General features: G+C 31.7%; 1 protein-coding gene across 2 annotated transcripts in view; it reads left to right on the forward strand.

The window, feature by feature from the left end:
- The window catches only part of LOC127724425 (titin-like), a 45,705-nt gene that overhangs the window by 17,201 nt on the left and 11,335 nt on the right, over nt 1-17,169 (forward strand). For both annotated transcript variants that reach the window (XM_052231385.1, XM_052231384.1), the window contains exons 2-7: nt 522-785; nt 1,337-1,591; nt 5,491-5,748; nt 6,848-7,105; nt 9,739-10,032; nt 14,529-14,783. In XM_052231385.1, coding sequence (XP_052087345.1) covers nt 522-785; nt 1,337-1,591; nt 5,491-5,748; nt 6,848-7,105; nt 9,739-10,032; nt 14,529-14,783 — 1,584 coding nt within the window. The remainder of the gene's footprint in view (nt 1-521; nt 786-1,336; nt 1,592-5,490; nt 5,749-6,847; nt 7,106-9,738; nt 10,033-14,528; nt 14,784-17,169) is intronic.

Below are 17,169 nucleotides of genomic sequence, written 5' to 3' on the forward strand. Positions count from 1 at the left end.
TTCTGTTGCCTTAATTGTTTACTGTCATTTTTTTTTAGCTTACCATGTTAGCTGTAACACTATTTTTAATAAAATACACCCAAGTTTTATATATAAAAAAATATTTTAAAGATTTTCGACAATGGCTATTGTAAATCAATAATAGGCATATCCAAATATAATCATGTTTTTTCCAATCGTATAAATTTATGGGGAATAAGTTACGCAAAACGAATTTTCAACAATTTTCCAACTTTTTTATAGAACATGAATGGGAAACAATACCGTGTACAAGATCATGTCAACCCGTTGATCTAGGTTGTGAACGTTCTGAAACGCATGTTATCACTTCACGGAGAAAAAATTAAAACATTTGAAAATAATCTTCTCACTCTGTTTGATATTTGCTAATACTCAGAAAAATCATGTCAGTCAGTAAATACCAGATGCCTGTATTTGACCTGAAACGGATTATTCTGTTTAAAGTTTAAAATGAAAATACGTATAAAATTATAGAAATATTGTCACATTGTCTCTTACAGACACTTTTGTGAAACCATTACGGGATAAAGAAGTACTTGAAGGACACGATGTTCAATTTGAATGTGAAGTTGCTAACAGTAAACTTGAAGGAAAATGGTATAAGGATGGTAATGAATTCGAACTTCATAAATATCCAGATATGAATATACAAAACTTTGGCAGAAAACGTAGGCTTCACATTTATGCTACAAGTCTACAGGACACGGGAGAATATAGTTGTGAAGTAAATAACAGAAAAACCAAAGCGTTTTTGGATGTGAAAGGTAAATGCCAAGAAATAAAATGAAGTATTTAGGTGGATCCTTTTTTGTTGTTGTAATTTCGGTTGGAAATTCATCAGGGTTTTTTTTTGTCAAAATATCATAAACTCCTGAAAGAATTGGTCTATTAATTAGGTCTGTCAATGATGTATATTGAAGTAGAAACGAGACTATATCTTGCAGACTAAAAGTTAATATTTCTGTAGGAAAAAGTGTCAAAAAGTTAGTTTGGTATTTAAAAAAACTAATCGATTAAAAAGTCCTAAAAAAACGAATGCTCTTGGTAGTCGTTTTAAAGTTTAAGATCTCATGCATATTGATTATCATTTGGTCAGAAAATTAACCAGGTCAAAACTACAAGACAGATTTTACCTGATGAACAAAAACCAACAAAAACCATTTAATGTCAAAGAAATTTACTTGTTTTAATCCAGCAGGAAACTTTATTTCATTCCAAGAAAATAAGTGAAAAATACAATCATAACAAAAGCCACCAATCAATCAATATTCGTGGTTTTTATTTTAAAGCGTCAATATTTTTGTTATTTTTACAGCGTTTTTTACTAAAACTCTCAGGAATAAAAACTGTTTTGAAGGAGACACTGTAACTTTTGTATGTGAGGTTACAGAAAGTGATACAGTAGCACAATGGAAAAAAGACGGTATTAATGTTCAAAACAACAGATATAATATAAAACAGACGGGAAAAACTCATCAATTGACAATATTGGATGCTAATCGCTGCGATAATGGTTGTTTTACTGTTGAAGTAAACGGTAGAATAAGAGAAGCTTCACTAAATGTTGAAGGTAAGATTTGCTTTTTGTCAACTTCTCGTTTTCTTGGTGTTTCTATTTTGTGTGACCGTCAAATTATGGAATAAGCTGCAAATGATTTGATAATTTTTGGTTGAATTTTCTTTTTTCTTAACTGTTTTTGTTCTGTTGCTTATTTTTTTTTTCTAATCTTCTATAAACCCTTTCATAAACCATTGCTTTTACTGTTCTCGATATATTTCCAGCGAGTAGATGAAAAGAAATTGGTATCAACAGTGTGTAGTTTGTTGAACTGTCTATTCATTTTATTCTAACTTAAGGAGGATAAACTGGAAAATGATTTTTAATATTATGACAACTCTTTTTAATAAAGTTAGTATTTGCGAATTATTTCACTGTGTCTACTCATAGCATTTGGGAACAAAGTGAAAATAAAATCACTGGTTTGTCAAATAATTAAAGTTTTTTTTTTTGCAGTAATGTTTTGAAAATGTCAAGGAGCTTCATTTGCACCTAAGATTTACATCTAGTTTTTGGAATGATTAGAAAATAGCATGCACTGGTGCTGATCATGCATAGTAAAATGTGGTTATCATGTCATATGAATTATCAAAAAATACATTCAACCAAAACGTTTAAGACCACTTTTGATAAGGTCTGTTAATGACCTAAATCTATTTTTCTGAAAGTCATGAACTCATGCATGTGAAATGCTGCACAATGTCCGTCAAATGTCTACTTCACAAAAATGTCTCCTCATTTTGCATTTTGATTTTTTTTAATCAAGAAAACAGTAGCTATTACAAAGGTGAACTCCGTCATTACAGCTCTATATAATAGTTAATTTTATTCACATTGAATGTTTGAGATCCTTACTTGGAAGTTGTATTTTGACAGACAGATAATTGCTCTGATTATTGACACCATATGATGAATTGAAATCCAGAAAAGCACTTCGGACGCATAAAAATGTTGTTTATATGGTTTTTAATGGAAAACAATTTAAGTGAAAAAAAAAACACTCAAACATGTCGTAAAAGGGCAGTCCAGAAATGTTCAGAAGCTGAAGACTAAATTATCCTTAAATATCTTTGTAACGAAGTACTTTTTTTTGCATTGTCAAGTGGTCAATGTTATACAAACTTAATTTAAATAAAATTGAATAAACAAAACAAAATGTAAGTAATTCGACAAAAATGCAATAATGAAATGAATCAACACAAACACACAAATATAACTAAATAAACACATAAAAAAAAGGAACTTATTATAAAAACATGAAATAAACAAAATGAACAGGACGATTCCATAGTTTTTATATCACCATTAACACTGCACACCTCCAGGTAAGTTTGAATATTGCACGTACTGTAGACATCTAAAATAAGGTTGTCTCCTTCAGGTTGCAGCTTATCACAAAGTGGATAGATATAACTAATATTCACACATTTCAAAGTTGACTCTTATTGAGGAAGAGAACATTAGATAGTATGTTTTACTTCAATGATAAATTTAGTTCTCCATGACGACTGTAAACTTTATAACACTACACTGACTGCTCAATTTATTTGCATATTTGTAATAGGATACACTACAAACTTCCCAGAGTCAAAAATAACATATTTTGTGCTCGACCTGTAAAGTCGAACACAGATATTACTTGACAAGACTCGACAGTACTTAATTGTACTTAACTGTACTTCACTTTGGTCTAGACTTCACTTAATAAGTGTGATTGAGTACTTGATAATATTGGTATAATCTGAATATGGTCTCGACAAATGCTCGACCAGTCTCGACCAGTTGCGCCCAGTCGCGACCTGTCTCGACCAGTCTCGACCTTTACATTTAGCCTCGACTGGTCTGAATCACCCCATCTATCTCAATTATGTAGTGATCTTACAAAATGCGAAGTAATTTGTTATTTCTGTTGTCACATTTAAGGATTTAATTAATGAGTAAAAAAGCTAGAATTTTCAGCTCGGACTAAAGTCAGATAGTCACTTTGACAAATTTGTGTAACTTTTCTAAATCAAATTGGAAAATGATAAAACTCTACAGCTATCTCAAATATTGATCTTACAAAATGCCAGGTCATTTGGTAGTTTGGTTTATTGCTGTAAAATTAGGGATGTAATTAATACGTATCTATCTAAATTTAGTTCAAACTGAAAATTCTAGCTTTTTCTACCTTTTAATTAAATCCTTAATTTTAACAGTCTTGTCAAGTAAAATCTTTTCTCCACCATTAATTAATGGTCGAGCACAAAATATGGTCTTTTCAGACCCTGAGCCGTTTGTAGTGATATTTTCACCGACTACGGGCGTTGTAGTTTTAATCAACAAACACAGAGTTGTTACCATACATTCATTTTTATCTCCGACACCATTTATCACCGACCAGTTGTTTTGTTTTATACAATTAGGTGGCCAAGCAGTGGACTCACAATGCAAATGAATTTATAAGATGAACCGGACATTTTCTCCATTATCAGGTCATTACCCATTTGTAGATATCTGTCTTTCAAATCAGTGTTGTCCTGGGCACATACGCAAAGTCATCCCTAATCATCACGAGAATGTTTTTGAATTTAATTGACTAATAAATATTTTTCAAGATCCACAATTGTTAGCACCAACAAAAAAATCATAACCTAAACATGCTAAAGAGTAAATTTTTGTTTTTGGTCAAAAAGATGTCTTATATTTTTTAACTTAAAACTTTAACAAACAAACAAATGTTGTTTTTTTTTTATCGTAGAGTAACATGATAAGTCGGTTTTTATATTCTTTGATTAAGAGTCCGATTTCTATTGTTCGTATAAATAGGATAACATTGACATTGGTGAATTATATTTACCCTGAAATTTTGCATTTTGTGTCCGGTTTGACATCAGTGATATGACAAAACGTTTTTGAATAAAATTTCTGTCCATCTGTATGCAATCGTTAACACAGAGAAGGTGCGCTATGGTCTGTTTTTGGTGTAAACACTACGTTTTACAAAACAATTCAATTTTTACAGCAAAAAAAATTGATACGTATAGGTGCGTCCTGGTTCTCAATCTGGGGTACAACTCATTAGAAGTCTGGTTTCTTTGATACGTTATCTCAATTGTTAGTTCTTCAAAACTTGTGCACATTAATTCACTGACATCTAACTTTGCAACAAGTAAAATTTTTTACAAATAGTTTTTTCTTTTTTATGGATATCTCAAAGTGAGCTAACATAAGTACAAATTGATATTTACATGAAAGTTGTAGCTTACAAACCTGATGTAAAATTATTTTGTTTATACTTGCATACATATGCTCTGTATATGTTCGTCTATATACCATTTATAAATCTACCGAAATCTGATGTATATTTTACAAAAACGTAAAGGATGACATAATATGTCATAGTTGTACTTGTTGTGGGTTAATGAATATTAAGCTTCTTGTATTGCTTTGATTTTTAAATTTACACTACTGTAAAGCTTCAGGTAAAATTTCTTATTTTAGGCCAAATAGGGCCCTTATTGCACCAGGTCCTTTGCTTAGGAGTGTGAGTTGGGCTCTCTGTATCGTTTCGTGCATGTATCGTAATGCGATTTTAAGAAAAGTAAAAAAACGTACAGTAACATTACTAAAATATCGTAAAGGATTTTAAAATCATCTAGTTGATTCAAATTAAAAACTATTCAATACCATCACAATTGATTGCCTTCAGAAGTTCATTTAAAAAAACCAAAGTCTTTAAAATGAAACAGGTTTTACATCAACGAATCAGACTTTGACTCTGAGAATCTTAAATAAAGTGAATGAAAATGAATATTCTGCTTTCATAACGAATATATCGAAAGTAGTCGCACTGAAGTTTGACTGAATGACAAAATTTCCAAAATATCGAAAACTATTTATTTTGCTTAATTATTTAAATTTATTTTCAGCATGTTTTATTAAAGATTTGAATAGCATTTCCTGTACAGAAGGAGAGAATGTCATTTTTTTATGTGAACTTCATACCACAAAGGAACCTATAGTGTGGTTTCATGATAGTATGGAGATCTCGATATCCGACAAGTACGATGTGCGATCTCAGAAAAGAAAAACCGTGCTGGAAATAAAAAATGTTAATACTGAAGATAGTGGAGAAATTACCGTAAGAGTGAAAAATTGCACTAGGAGGTGTTCTCTGAATGTTCGTAGTAAGTATTCATCAAAAACAGAGCATGGTTCTGTAGATGATCAAATGTAGCCCTAACGTATTTATCAACATTGAGAAAATAAATATGAATTAAAAGAGAATTGACGAAAAAGTCAAGATGACAGCAACCAAACGCCAAAAACCCGAAGTACACTGAAAGGCCATATGGGAATGTTTTACTTATGACCTGCGAAGGATAGAACTCGACCTTATGCAAGTGCACGTATACGTGTACCTGTATAAGATATTGATTGCTTTTGGAACATTCAAATGTGAAATAAAAGATTAATTTGGGTTTGTTTTGTAAGGTTCTTATATCAACTCAATTTTCAAACAGACTTTTGCATAGAGATATTTTCAACCCGAAATAAGTTAACAGATGTATTGATATTATTTGCAAACGGTCGATTTCTATCCGACGCCGCTCATATTACAGATATGCATGACAAGATTTTAACAAAATAAAGATCCTTGATTTTGTTAGATTTTTTCAGCCTTACATGAATGTCACATAAAATAGAAAAATTGGATAACGTATGCAATGATTTTTTCAACTGTTGTCAATAGTCTTGTGTCTCAATTAGTGATGATTGTTTGAAGTCAAGTATTTTTCTCTAGAAAGATCAAAAGACTATGTTAATGGATCTGACCTAATTAAAAAGTGTGATACACCTTAATACCATTCATTTTTCTCGTTAACTATTTCGCAAACATTAGCACTATATATGATTGGAGGAAAGGGCTGCAGTATAAAAATTAGGAGAAGTGGTATAAATCTTTAGCAAGTGTAGGAGAAAACTATTAACAAGAGTCCAAATGAAGTTGATGTAAAAAAAAACAATTATTGATCGTGTGCACAGAACGACTGCTTTTTCTATATAGATGCATAAAATTATCTAATAATCAAAACATTGAAAGTGTTTTGCAGGGTCCTTTTAAATCGCACCTTTTGAAAAAAAACGTTTTGAGTAGCCATGTTTTAAAACTAAATCTTCATCTATGTGCGAAAAAATATTTCAAAAATGTGTTGACGTAGTTATTAACTTTGGTAGCATAAGGCTGTTTAAGGTTCGTAAACTAAGTGACTCAATCTATTGTAGAATGCTTTCTGAGAAAATTGGAAAGTAAAACTGTGAGAGAAGGATATAGCGCGCGATTTCATTGTGAGGTCAGTTGTCTAGAAGATGTGGGAATATGGTACAAAGACGATGAGAAAGTTAACAGTTCTAACAAGTTTGAAATTATTAAGTCAGGAAAGATCAACATTCTGGTTGTAAGTCACACATCTCTAGATGACAATGGAGAGTATTCTTTCAATGTTCATGATATAGCGACAAAAGCATCGCTTTATGTTGAAGGTATGTTTACTTATCTTTATCAATTTAATAGCTAATACTATAGAAACAAGATAATTTGACAATAGCAAATACCAATTATTTTTATTTTAATCAATGTTTAAAATAAATTAATATTTGATTACATATTAATTTGTAGATATAGATATAGATATATATATATATTATTTGTCTTGCTTTCCAGCAGTTCGTTTATTGAAATTCGTATTATTCAGTTACCCCCAAATATGTTGAACTGTTTATTCATAATACACCCAAACGCAGATTTCCTGCGTAACATGAGCGACAAATACATAATATATCAACACATAACATAGATACGAAATGAGTATGGTTATTACATGTGTGTGCAGTGATTTTTCGTTTTGAGTTTATACACCATATCATTTATTTTTATTGTTAAAGAATACTCTCATTCAAAACAAAAACTAAATATTTGAATCAAACATCATCAAGATGATTAACGTATACAAAACGTATTTGTCAGACAATCGGCATTCCTATTGACATCAACTTTGCACCTCCTATTTCCAATTTGTACTTTTGTTTGTTTGAGGAAGGTTTCATACGGGATTGTCCGAAGAATGAAAAAAGCTAGCATTAACATTTATCTTAATCTTCTGCTATAAAGGTGTTTTACACTAGATATTTCATAGACTAGGTTGAACGCATGATCCAGAAATAAAGGATACATAAGATACAGTGCAGTCTGCTTCATATATCGACTTACATCTCTAAATTGACACTAAGGACAGGTCGGGAAGTATATTTTCCCAGTAACGAAATGATTTCAGTTTCAGACTGTGAACATATTATTTCTATATAGTAACGCCTGCATATGGAGTATATATCTACCATCTCACACGATATTCCATAATTTGCATTTCAAAACTTTGATGTAATTAAGAGAGGGTTTTGCTAACACGGAAGCTATTTAACCTCAATAGTACGGCAGATTGAAGACATACGGCCAAGAAGATGACATGAAGGAGTTTGTTTATTTTCCTTTAGCGCAATATTGCTTTATTATCAATGGTGCAATGTATTATCAATCTTCGTTTGGTGTCTTTAGTGGCACTGGTTTCTTTTTTGAGTTTATCTCTGAGCCATGTTTTGCTTTGTTTTGTTTGATTTGTCAGTGTTTAGAGTGGGGTTCTTTCGGGACAGGATGCGAATCTTGCTCTATTAATTTTTAGATATTTCTAATTGTTTATCCATGTTATCATCGCCTCGCCAATGTTTAAATCAAGCCTATACTTTACCTTTTTCCAACGATACCAAGTTTCTTTGCTAAAAGTAGTTAAGTGTTGAAAGGAAAGAAGTCGCTGCCGCAATATTCATCGGGTTTTTTCCAGTAGAAAGGTCTGTCAATTGGATAACCCAATATTAATTGTGTTCGAATATTAAATGTAACTCAAAATTCATTGATTCCGTGATCCGTGATTATATGTGACAAAGATATTCTAAAATGGTCGACTATATCATGTATGGCTTCCGTAAAACGTACTGCCTGAGGATCAATATTGATATTCAAATTTTTTTTAGCCACTGAATTCAATGTAAAAACTGGTTATATTGGCCGGAATTTTGATTAGTTTCTTTTAATTCAGTGAACATGGTCAACTACAAAATGTAGGAACAACAAAGTTAATAATATTATTTAAAATAGATAATGTCCTACCTGTCTACTGAATGTTGGCAAAGACCAAAGACACATTTAAGCACTCAATGGAATTTGACTTTGGTAGTTTGGTAATTAAACTTTGTTCGATAGAAGGGATCGCGTAAAAAACAGTCTGATAATGAGTCTTTGTTTATGACTGTTGAATATGAAAACAGATAGAGCTATGAGAGTATCAGTATTGTAGCTTTCCTGCTGATCACTGTATTTCATTATATTTGTACAATGGGTAATACCAGTATAGTGTTAATTGAGGGCATAACCTGAATAACAGACAAAACCATTTGAAATACAATCAAACACAGCCAGGTTCTCGACCTCTATCTGGAAGATTCGAAATCGACGGTTATCAGACTTCAAAGCATCTCTTTCCTCATTCAAAGTTTGCATCGCCTTATTTGAGCCTGCATCCTTCAACCTGTCACATAATAGATCGATGTTCAAATTTCAATACTTGATTAAAAAGAGAAAAAGCAAGGAAATGAACAAAAACTTAAGGAATCGCATGAACTCTAAAATGAGCAGGACCGGTTGCGGCGACTGGGTACGCGTCTCCTGTTATTCATGCATCACACATTTATCATTCATTTATTTTTCCTTAAAACATCTTCACATTCATATCCCTCCAAACTAGAATGTAATCTTACGGAAAGTATGTTTTCTTGTAATAGAGCATGCTAAAAAAGTTAAGGTGGGTTTCCGCAATGTTCTAGATCTTGCAAATTCAAGTCTTGATGTTATACCTGAATTCGAAGCGAACATCAAACTTGCCTCAAACTAATGCGTTACTCACCGAAAGGCGAGCACGGATGAATATACTTGTTATGTCTGTCTGTTAGGTTAAAATGTATAATCAATAAAGCAAAATATTTCATCAGAAAAATAGCAAGTCGATAACATGCGTTTATGATTGATTATGTACTAAATCTAATGTATTATGTTCAATGTATTGCAGGATACTTTACGAAAAATCCCAGGAATATCACTTGTGAGGAGGGAGAAAGTGTCAATCTCACATGTGAAACAATAGAGATTAGCAGTCCAGCTAAATGGTACAAAGACGGTATGAATATAGATGTAAATAGCGGAACATTCTCCAAACAACAGAACAAAAACCAATACCAGTTGACAATACGATCTGCTAATAAGACGGACAGTGGATGGTACTCAGTAAATGTGAATGATAGAATACGCAAGGCACGTGTAACCGTGAATGATAGAATACGCAAGGCACGTGTAACCGTGAAAGGTAATATATATACATTTAATCGCAAGGAAAACATAATACTAATTTATCAAGTTATCTGACTTCAGTTGAAATGGAGACATTTTCGAAAGTCATTATAAAGCTCGGAAAGAGCGGATCACCTGAGGTCACCCCACGGTTTTTAGTGTGGTTCGTGTTTTTCCGTCTTTCGTGTTTTGTTACTGTTGTTTGTCTTTTGGTTGCTTTTTTTTGTTTTTGTTTATTGCCATGACGTTGTCATTGTATCATCGACTTATGATATAACCTTTGGTATCTTCCGCTTCTCTTATAAAAACTACTGTTAAACAGCTTTAGGATGAGTGTAGTGCCTTAATTTTACTAGACAGCTTTGCAACAAAAATGTCATATGTGTTTGCTTACTATTTTGCACAGCTAAAAAATGAAATTAAACGAGCCACCACTGGATAGATACTTGAAAATGCTTTGACGTCATATATTTGTCATCAATCACATATTGCATTAACTTAATCGAGTCTTGAAAGTGACAGTTAATGTTTTATTTACCATGATATTCGTGATAAGTTTGTACGATCATCTTCATACCGTATTTCTATTTACCATGATAATCGTGATACATTTGTACGATAATCTTCATACGGTATTTCTATTTACCATGATATTCGTGATAATTTTGCATTATAATCTTTGTACCATATTTCTGATAAAAGTTCAGAAACGGCAAGTAAAGAAAAGCTTCGATAAGTTTGGCTTTTCGTTATAGGTCCATATTGGTAATATAGTTCCTCTCATATCCAATTATTTATACATCATTTTGTAATAACTTTAAGATTGAGCCTTTCTGAAGAAGATGGAAAAAATAAACAGCCTAGGACGTAACACATTTTTAAAGTGTTATTCGTTTTCTTTGGTTTTGTAAATGCAATTTTTTGTATGATAATGTTTAATTGGCTTTTCCCGTGATCTGTTACTTATTAGAGACAATGTACGTAATTTACACTGGCGCATTTGATTTTAATTACACACAGAACTATTAAGGAATAACACCACTAATTCACAACCCCCTTGCTTTCTATGTTAAATTCTGCAATTTCGTACATTCATAGCTATTTTGTCTTAAGTTTAAATAAAGCGGTAGTCATTTCATGTTAAAACTATACCTTATCCTGACTTGTGCTGAACAAATCAACATACCTTTAATTGCACATCAGAGCACACTGGTTCCAGGAAGTTGGGTAGTACAAAAAACAGGGATAATATGCCCTCCTATCTTAATTTCATTTTTTTTTTCAAAAAGAAACTTTTAACAAGGGTTCTACAGTGATCCCAAGTCCTAAAGCTTTCATTTGATACCAAAATTGCCCAAATATTTTACTTATTGACAACGTTACAGCTATACGTAGGAACTATTTTGTTTAAAATGTGAATTACTTTCTGGTATGTTCTTTCCGCACGGCCCGAATTAGTGGTTCTATACCTAAAGGGATATGATTGTCATTTTTGACATTCAATTTTGTTACTAAATATTTCACAAAAAAAGGGATTTGTTTTCAAAGTTGACAAATATTCAGTTAAAAAATCATGGATATTCCACACACAATTTTACGTAATTTTATGTATGTCTAAAGCAATACTTGATTATCTCTTTTATTTATGTTTATATTTTTTATGCACAAACTTAGTCTGTTAATTACTGTACTGTTGCTGGATGAAATCTTTTCTAAATACAGCCACTTACGTAAATGCGGACATGTACAATTTCATATCAGTCGATTCAGGTTCACGTCCGGCTAATCTTTTGTATGGTCATATGGTCTCAAGTCAATGGATTTATAGTGTAGCATTGTGAAGATATATAGTAAAGGTCAAAATCTAGAACGTCAACTTTTACTATGATGTTGATCTAAATGTCATGGATATCATGGAGATGCTGCAACGTTTCTTTGATTATCGGTCGATTGTCCCATGTACTTCTCTTGGTTCAGCTTTCACATCCTGGTTCTTTTACATAAAAGTCTAGATATTTACATATAAAAGTGGTAGAAAGAATGTCTTAGATTGTGCTATGGTCAATTTTATTGTATTCTTGTCTTTTATTTTTGCTTGTGTGCTTTGTCTATATGCTATTTGGTTTTTCCTTTTTGACATAGTTGTTTGTTTTTATATTGGTTAAGATCACAACACAATGATGACTGCTGTACCCCATTGTTTGACATTTTTACCTCTTTTGTCTGTTTGTTTTGTTCTCACATTGTTGTCAATATAATGGATTTTATACGAATATCACACAAGTTAGAGGTTTGGCAAGCTATAAAACCAGGTTTTATCTACCCTTTTCTACACAAGGAAATGCCTGTAACAAGTCAGGAAGATGACAGTTTTCATTCATTTGATGTGTTTGAGCTTATGATTTTTCCGTTTGATAAGGGACTTTCCGTTTTGAATTTTCCTTGGAGTTCGGTATATTTGTTATTTTACTTTTAAGAAAACAACTTAGCTCATCAAATTTTTAGATGAAACTTCTATCATGGAGAGAATGTATTGGTTACCCTATCTCAAGAGTTTTAAGCAATGTTTAATTGCCAAAAAGCTCTCGCTGATTATCTTGATTTCACTATATCGTAATGGATGAAATGGTAACCTCTTTAGTTGCAACAAGTTCACGTTATACTATTCACTGTGATAGTTTTCACTAAATTTATATGAATTCGTTACTTATTTTCAACACTGCCTAAATATAGTATGCAACTTGTAACATTTATTTCATTTTTGTGTTAAATAAGATCAACTCACGCTGTCACCATTGTATTTAGCTACATCGACTTTTCAAACTAACAGACTTTATAAACATTGTAACATACTGTTTGTTTGTCGGATGATACCTTTCTTCCTAGGCATAATGTAGGGTTGTGCCAAAGTATATGGAGGATATATGGACAGTTTCAGTAATTTTGGATACTTTGGCGCTTCGCTATTTCTTCTCGTTTTCTCTCTTTAGATTTACAGTAGTGCGTTTCTTAAATATGTATTATAGTTTTTTTTTCGTAATTTTAGAGCCAAGTACGTTTGCAGTACTGGTTTTTATTATATACTTGTTAATGGTTTTTTCCAACTTCCTATTTAACAGTAGAAACATACCATCTGCATGGGGACTGAAATCGACACTTTTTTCTAGTTTTACGGTCACCATCACGAACGGGCGGACCGATAAGACATGTCTGCCTCAAATCACAAGCGACACGCTTTTATAGTCTTAGATATTCAAATACCAGAGTAATCGTCCAATCTGTAATTTTACCGAATGTGTCCTATTACCGATTGTTAACTGAGTGTTAATACGCAGGCGGGTAATGAATACACAGCAGGAAACGCTTACCCTGTCGACAAAATCCGTCTGGCTTCTTTTGGAGTTAATGCTATTTTGTGATTTTGTATTGTGTTATCTTGCTTTTTTCATCTTAATCGATGAATGATATTTAAACATCGGTGATCTTCTATTGCCTTAATCACTATATTGATTTGATTTAAAGGGGGGATAAAAAGACTAGTTAAACACTGACACATTTCCATTTGCCTATCCAATGTCAGGAATTCTCAGAATTGTCGTAAAAGTTTCGTTTGTTTTGATAATTTGGTATTCAAAGCAAATCTTTCATTCACTCTGTACAAATACTCAAAACGATTTAGAGCTTGTTATTTTGTGTAGAACCTGTGTATGGTTTAAGACTGTTTGTTGTCCTCTAGTTGTTTTTTGGAGGGTTCTTTTTGCGCTGTTTGCTTTCTCATTGGCATATATCACACCACCATTATATTTGTACGAAAAGGATAACTAATTCAAGTTATTAAAAATTTTCACTTACAAACTATAATGCTCTACGAAAAACTCTTACCAAGTTTACAACATTTTGGCTTCTTAACCTATCTTTCTGTGCTGTTTGTGTTTCATTTTCTGAGCTTTTTGTCTACATTACAAAGTTTATTTGAAACGATAGGTGGAAAAAAAAATACTATTATATGTAAATCTTGATCGTTTGTTCAGGGAAGATAAACTGATTCGCCATTGTATATTTAAACCAGAAAAAAGGACAAGGTGAATCAATTGATTACAAGCAACGAAACATTTCTTTTATTCTTATTTGGACATATTTTTTTTTTTATAATTATTACGAATATTGTGTATACCATATATCAATATTTTTATAAAGATATGATTCTTTGTCCTAGTTTTACTATATTTCTGGCCCTTTTCGATTTATGCATTTTTCCTATGTGTCTATTATATTTGCAAGTTTCAAATACATTCGTATCAAGAAACAGAGTCAATATTTGTCCAGATGCGCTCCATTTGCTGTAAAATCGGTACAATAAAGGGTTATTACAAAAAAGATTTCGATTTGCTTCAATGGTCAAAAGTCATTACCTATATAGATTGTACAGATATGTATATCATAGAAACAATATACTACCTACGTAAATAATTTTCGTTATTGATTTGTTTGTGCAATTCTTATTTATTACAGATTTCTTTACTAAACTTCTCAAAGATATTAATTGTAACGAAGGTGATAATATCAAGTTTAGCTGTAAATCCATAGAATCGACTTCACCAGCAAAATGGAGCAAAAATAAAGAAGTAATAAGTAATAGTAGATGCATTTTAGAACACATCAATCATACCCATAGGCTTACAATTAAGAATGTAGAACCGAGCGACAGTGGACATTACTGCATTATTGTGAATGGGAGAACGAGTAACGCCATTTTAAACGTGAAAGGTGTGTATATTTGAAATTATTTCTTAAAAAAACTCCTGAAAAAATGTGTTTAGTTAGTATTATTCTCAACTCTAACATTTGTAATTTTTCATTTACAATTTTTCTTTGTTGACTACTAAAGAGTTAGCGGCATGTTTACTTGCAGGAGTTCATAAATGTGTGAAAAATGCAATAGAATTTAAAATGAAACAGCATTTCCATTTTAATAAGATACTATACAAAAATTTGTAGCTGATATATAACGGAACAACCTTCCGCTTGAGAGTTTTCATTCGTATGACGTCATGTTTTTACATGACGTTAATTTACCAAGATCATTCTTGGAATTTCTTGGAATTTCATTTTATTTATTTATTTATTTTTTAATTTTAAACATATCTTATTAATCATCACCTGTTACATCAACCCTAAGTTTCCCAGGGAAGCAAGGGGCCCCCGAATTTTTACAGTCTCGTTTGTCGGGGAAAAAGCAAATGATGGAAAAAAACTCCCATTATAAATAATTGACATATATCTTTATAACGTTTATCTATCTATGTACAGATGTACATGTAATTATTATCTATCTATATATATATATTTATGCATCACACCATATATAATCATTTGAATAAAGTATTCATTCTATCTGTATATTTTTCTCACAAGAGCTCCCTGTATTTATTAAACAGTTTCAATTGTGTAGCACTTCACTCCGTTCTTTTGTTATGTTAACTTCTATTACATTCAATTTCTGGTCGAGGGATCTTTTGCCACGTGCTACTCGTTAAAATTTATTTGAAAGGAAATGTGTTATTCATTCATAAAAGGTTGGATTTATGATTTTGTCTCCCAAAAAGGATTTATTTCAAATATATGGTGAGTAAAATATTTGCTTATAATATGTACCTGTTGATACAACATTCCTTGTTACAATAAAAATTAAAATTGAGAATGGAAATGGGGAATGTGTCAAAGAGACAACAACCCGACCATAGAACAGACAACAGCAGAAGGTCACCAACAGGTCTTCAATGCAGCGAGAAATTCCCGCACCCGGAGGCGTCCTTCAGCTGGCCCCTAAACAAATATATATACTAGCTCAGTTATAATGAACGCCATACTAAACTCCAAATTGTACACAAGAAACTAAAATTAAAAATAATACAAGAAAAACAATGTAGAAAAGTAAACGCATAACAATACGCACATTAAAATTCAGTTCAAGAGAAGTCCGAGTCTGATGTCAGAAAATGTAACCAAAGAAAATAAACAAAATGACAATAATACATAAATGACAAAAGACTACTAGCAGTTAACTGACATGCCAGCTCCAGACTTCAATTAAACTGATTGAAAGATTATGTCTTCATCATATGAATATCAGGCACAATCCTTCCCGTTAGGGGTTTATTATCATACCATCATAACATATATGAGAAGAACATAACCCGTGTCATGCCAACAACTGGTTTTTAAATAAATGTGTTTAGTGCCGATGCAAAGACCAATATTAACGCCAAAATATGCAATCTTTAATGACCTGACAACAGTATCGTAACTATATCCCTTCTTAATAAGTCTATTTAAAGGTTTTGTTAGCTTCAGAGGTGAATACTGACATTTTTGTGCTTTATAAAGAATATTACCATAAAAAAATTGGATGTGAAATACCTGAACGTATAAGAAGTCTGCATGTTGAGCTATATTTACGAATGATGTCCTTATACCGATGATAAAATTTAGTAAATGTTTTGACTAGTTTGTGATATCGAAAACCCTGGTGTAATAATTTTTCAGTAATACATAAAGTATATAATAGACATAATTTACATACACAATAGAAAATGCATAGTACATAAAGGGAGTTGAGTGCAATGTATATGGTAATCCATTCAGTATTGAGGAGGTCATTACACTGGCCTGACCACGCAAAAAAAAAATATATAGTTATAAACAAAAAGTCTCACACATAGTAGAATATGCTTCATTGTTCGTATTTGGTTTTATAGATTTGAACAAAAATTGCATTTCATGTTTTGTCATATTCAAAATCCTCAATTTAATTATCCCTTTCTTTTGATATATTGCGATGTTTCTAGTTTTCCAAATAACCCATTTCGTGATAAGAAGCACCGTAACTAGAATTTTGAAAATAAGATGTATCTGCATTTATGACACCCAAAATGATACTCGTTTCCGATTTTTGTAATTTTTCAATACTCAATTTTGAACGAAATTCCAATATTTTCTCAAAAACTTCCCGCCAAATGTCTTCCACCAGTTTACAACATATATAAAGATGAAATAGCGATTCTTTTTCATTACAAAAGTGACACTTTCCGTTTGAGCGATTCATTTTTTGTAATTTTTCTTCCGTGTAAATTACATTATGAAGTAACTTCCA

The sequence above is a fragment of the Mytilus californianus genome, unplaced genomic scaffold, assembly GCF_021869535.1.
Source record: "Mytilus californianus isolate M0D057914Y unplaced genomic scaffold, xbMytCali1.0.p SCAF_14, whole genome shotgun sequence".
NCBI classification, from domain to species: domain Eukaryota; kingdom Metazoa; phylum Mollusca; class Bivalvia; order Mytilida; family Mytilidae; genus Mytilus; species Mytilus californianus.